The sequence below is a fragment of the Anomalospiza imberbis genome, unplaced genomic scaffold, assembly GCF_031753505.1.
Source record: "Anomalospiza imberbis isolate Cuckoo-Finch-1a 21T00152 unplaced genomic scaffold, ASM3175350v1 scaffold_801, whole genome shotgun sequence".
In the NCBI taxonomy this organism is placed as follows: Eukaryota; Metazoa; Chordata; class Aves; order Passeriformes; family Viduidae; genus Anomalospiza; species Anomalospiza imberbis.
This window is the reverse complement of record NW_027100417.1, coordinates 41,885-46,389: the sequence shown is the minus strand read 5'-3', so window position 1 is coordinate 46,389 and position 4,505 is coordinate 41,885. Positions and strand designations below refer to the sequence as shown.

Genomic DNA, 4,505 nt, shown 5'->3' with positions numbered 1-4,505 from the left:
CTGCTCTTGCCATGGTCAGGAGGGAGTAGGGACCAACGGGGTCAGCCCGAAGCTGCGGGCCACGAATCCCCCATGTGTCCCTGAAATCTCTGTGTGCTCTGCCCAGGCCAGCCCTGGTCCGCACAGGGACCAGAGCCCTCCGCAGCCGGGGCAGGGATGGCAGCTCCTCCCGCCAGCCCCCGCTGTCAGCCCGCTGCCCTCACTCACCATTGTAGACCAGCTGGAGCTCTGCCTGCTGCCCCCTCAAGCTCCGCCCGGCGATCCCTGTGAACACAGAGGCTGTCACGGCCCCAGCGGCACAGCTCCCTGCCAGCGGCGCTGCCAGCCCTGTGGCCACACGCCCTGGTGGCCCGGCAGGGCTCAGCCCGGGCCCTTGCCGCACGCTGCCGCCCCAGGGCACGGCTGCCGGAGGGCGGCAGCAGCGCCGAGGCCAGGCGGGGCTCCACGGCGCCGGGCCCGGATGGCGCTGCCGGGGCAGCAGCCGGGGCTGGGGCCGAGCTGCGGCGGGGCGGGGACGGAGCCCGGGCTCGCGGCTCACCCATGAACCTGACGGCCGCCTCTCGCAGGGGCTCCTGTGGGCTGTCCAGGTAGGGCAGGGCCCGGCGCAGGATCTCGGCCACTCGGCTCCTGTCCTCTTCCAGCTGCAGAGAGCGGCAGGAGGGAAGGGTTGGCGCGGGCTCGGCCCCTGGGCCGGGCGCTCCCTGCGCCCTGCCCCGGCCTCCCCTGCCCGCACAGCCCCGAGGCCCGGCCAGCAGCCGCTGGCACCGGGCTCTGGAGGGGGCAGAGGGCCGGCTGCTGCCCGGGGAGCCGCGGGGCCGCCCTGCAGCCCCTCCGGGCCGGGGCTCCATCGGCACCCGGCTGGGGCCCACGGGAGCCTGGAGAAGAGCCAGTGCGGCCTCTGGGTGCAGCACCGGGCAGGGGCACAGCTGCCAGCCCACACACCGAGCACCGCGCTCACGGGGCTTCTCCAGGCTGAGCATGGGGCTTCCAGGCCATCCTTACTAGGCAGTTGGCGAAGATCCAGAATTTGTCCTTCTTCACCAGTCTCTCAAGATCCCTTCTCTTCAGGAACTCGGCCACACAAAGCAGCGTTTCCCGAGAAGCCTGGAGAGCAGCAGAGATACGGGGATGGCCCCACAGCCCAGGGCACAGGACCCACGTGCCTGTGCCAAGGCCTGGAGGAGGCTGCAGCCCGCCAGGGCAGGAGACAGCCGAGCCCCCTGCCAGGGGGACAGCAGCAGCCCACGAAGTCCTCACCTCTGCCACGCGCCGATTCTCATCATGGCAGTGGAAGAAGAGTGGCAGCAGGCTGTGGCGCGCTTGTAACTTCAGGGCCTTGCTTTCCCTTCCCAGTGGAAGAGTCAGCAATGTTCTGAAGAGACAAATGGAGAGCAGCTGTACCTGGCTATTGTCCTGTATTAAGAGACAAAAAGAAGACCTCAGCATGGGCTGCGAGGGGGCTCAGCTGGGCGCATGCCTGCAAATCCACAGGGCACCAAGTGTCTGGGCAGTACCCAGTGGCCGTGGCTGGGGGCACAGAGCCTTACGAGGTCAAAGAGTAGCACAAGTGCCTCAGCCAGCTGCAGGGCGATGGGGCTGCCTATCCATCTGTCGCTGTCCAAGATTATAAAGCTGAGTACCATGACTGTTATCTTAACAATCTCTCCATCTGCATCCCGCAGGAGCTCCACAAGACTTTCAGTCAGGCTCCACATTGTTTTGGTCTGTGTAGAACACAAGTTTGTGAACGGCCACCCTGCTGCCACAGGGCCAAGAGGCCAAAGGCCTGTCCCGAAGCACTCGAGCAGCTGAAGTGGGAGGCAGGAGAGCTGGGAGCAGCTGCCCCAGCGCCCAAACTACAGCCAAGCCCAAGCGACTGTGTTCCCCAGCCCCATGCTGCCTGCATGGCTTCAGCCACTGCCCCCTTCTCACCATCGAGGGATTGTCAGTGAGCTTGAGAAGGCCCTTGAGTGCCAGGCGACGCCTCTCCCTGCAGTCGCTCCGCAGGTGCCTTGAGAAGATTTGCAGGACTCGGTCAGCCTCGCGTTCACTCAAGTCCAGGTGCTTGAGGACCTGAAAGGCACAGGGCAGTGACAGGGGACCCGGCCGGCAGGAGCCCAGAACCGCACAGGGCTGGGCCCAGGCAGCAGCACAGGGCGTGGACACCGTCCTGGCCGCTGTGGCTACGAGAGGGCAGAGAGCTGGGAGGCAGCTCAGCGAGGCAGCGCTGGCCAACAGGCTCACCTCCACAAGGAATGCCAGGGCGGGCAGATCCCAGCGTGGCTCCTGTGTGCTGAGCAGCTGGAGCAGATAGCGAAAGATCCGGGAACACGAGCGTATGGAGATGCAGGACATCTCCCTGTCAGGAGTAAAAGTCCATAAGATTGTGAGCCAGGGGAACAAACCTCTCCCAGGATTGACTCACAGTGGTCTGGTCTTTCCCCAGCATACAGCAAGGGGACCTGGGCCATTTGAGATTTGGCTCTTTGTGGGCACCCCCCTTTCCCTGCTTTTTCCAGGCTGCTTGGCCATCCCTCAGTGACAAGGCCCTCTGGCCCACGACCACGGGGACTGTGTGGGGCCCCCCAGGGGCAGAGCACACATGTCAGAGGCAGCGGGGAGAAGGGGGTCTCACCTGGCCAGCAGACCCACGGCATAGTGCTGGGTGTCAGCACAGAGCAGCGTGTCCCAGCCACACCTGCGTTCCATTGCCATCACCACATCCTTGTACTGCTCTAGGCACAGCAGGGACTTCAGGGTCCGCACGGCAAACCTGTGTGCAGAGCAAGGCCCGGGTCACACTGGGAGCAGTGGCTCCTGCCCTGTTGATGCGGCAGGGACAGGAGGACTGGAATGGAGCACCTGTTGGGGCTGGTGGCAAGGCCGTGTTGCTCCTGGCATCCCTTCCAGAAGGTATCAACCTCCTCTGGCGTCTCTTCTGTGCTGTAGAACACTTGGAAGAGCAGATGCACAAGTACACGGGAGGAGTGCACCTTCACGATGTGTGGGACACAGGGCTCCTGGAGGATCTTCCACATCACCACAGTTGCCTGCAAAGGACAAAGCCCCCCCGAGACCGCGCTCAGTGCCGAGGTGTCCGTGTGGCAGGGCCCGAGCGTGGCAGGGAGAGGCCCAGAGAAACACAGGGGCAGCAGCGGGACCGGTGGCCCTGCAGCTGCCCCTAGGCCAGGTTTCAGGCCAGCACCTGAGGCAGGGAGATGCAGTGGGGGAAGGAGGAAGGAGAGCTGCAGGAGAGGCGGCTTTGGGGCCAGCAAAGGCCACTGGCCAAAACTCACAGCTAGGGCAAAGACACCCGTTTTGTCCCCATCGGAGGTGCGCGTGCTGTGCTTCGGCCAGCTCCCCAGCACATCCAGGAGAATCCGCTGCGCCAGCTTCGCGGTCCTGGGCGAGGACATGATGGTCTTCCACATGGCCATGGCAGCTCTGTGGGGTTAGAGCTCTGTCTCAGGGGGGTCTCAGGCACAGCACCGTGGCCTGGGCATCTCTAGGGGCCCGGGCTGACCGCCAGCTCTGCCTCTGCCCACTGCCCCTCGCCAGCAGCACCCAGGCAGCCCAGCCCTGTGGGGACAGGCCCCTGAGGAGCAGCGAGGGAGCATGGCAGCAGGCTCGGGGCTGACATGCCAGGGCTGGGAAAGGGAGCAGCCAGAGGGCCCTGGAACCCTTTGTTGGTCAGACACCTGGGATAAGCTGTACAGGGCGATGGGCTGGGGAGCCCTGAGCCCTCTGGGCAGGTGGGCCCCATACCTGTCACAGGACGGGGCCACACGCAGGAGTGTCATTACTGCGTCATTTGGCTGTGCTTCGGCGAGATGCAGCAGAGTCCTGTTCAGCCTGTGCTCAGCAGAATCATTGGCCATGAGCCACTGGTGGATGTATCTCACCATGGCGGGCACCTGGAGAAGGCACGGGGCGATGTGGAAAGCTGCCAGAGGAAGCGATGTTCCCAGTGTCCCCAGAGAAGTGCTTCCCTTCCCACCGCACTGCGATGGCCTCAAAGGCTCACAGGGACCAGCAGGTGTGGCTGGGGAAGCCATGTGACTCATGAGGGAATTGAAGCATGGCCACAGGCTGCTTACTTGCTCTGGTCTGGAAACACCCTTCTCCAAAAGCAAATCCAGCAGGATGGCACTGGTCTCGTCTTCCTCCTCCCCCACCCAGGCCAGCTTGGGCACTCTCGGGGGTCTCTGCTCCATGTCAGTGACTGGATTTGTGGGTACTCGCAGGAGAGGTGCCTTGGAAAATCTCCAGGTTAGCAGCAGGTCCTGCAGCAGTCCTGGAATGCACCTTCCAGAGAGAAGCCTCAGGAAGGCTACAGGACAGCAAGCCCTGCGCTCTGGTCTCAAGGGCTCCTGCCACAATGACAGGAGACTCCTGTCAGGGATTGTGGTCTGGCCTCGAGGGCACTGGAGGCAGGGGTGGGAGATGCCTCAGAAAAGCTCTGGGGCACCAAGTGCCACACTGCCCTCAGGGGCACCTGCAGAATC

The 4,505-nt window shown here is 64.2% G+C and overlaps 1 protein-coding gene across 1 annotated transcript; it reads right to left on the bottom strand.

Annotated features, from left to right (window-relative positions):
- Nucleotides 1-1,002: 1,002 nt before the first annotated feature.
- On the bottom strand, nt 1,003-3,994 carry LOC137467824 (maestro heat-like repeat-containing protein family member 7; the record flags this gene model as incomplete). Its single annotated transcript, XM_068179242.1, has 7 exons — nt 3,766-3,994; nt 2,863-3,444; nt 2,636-2,773; nt 2,245-2,359; nt 1,933-2,073; nt 1,548-1,724; nt 1,003-1,104 (listed from the first exon to the last, which is right to left on the bottom strand). Coding segments are annotated over exons 1-7 (1,395 nt in total), but the record flags the coding sequence as incomplete, so codon positions are not given.
- Between the last annotated feature and the right edge of the window lie 511 nt (nt 3,995-4,505).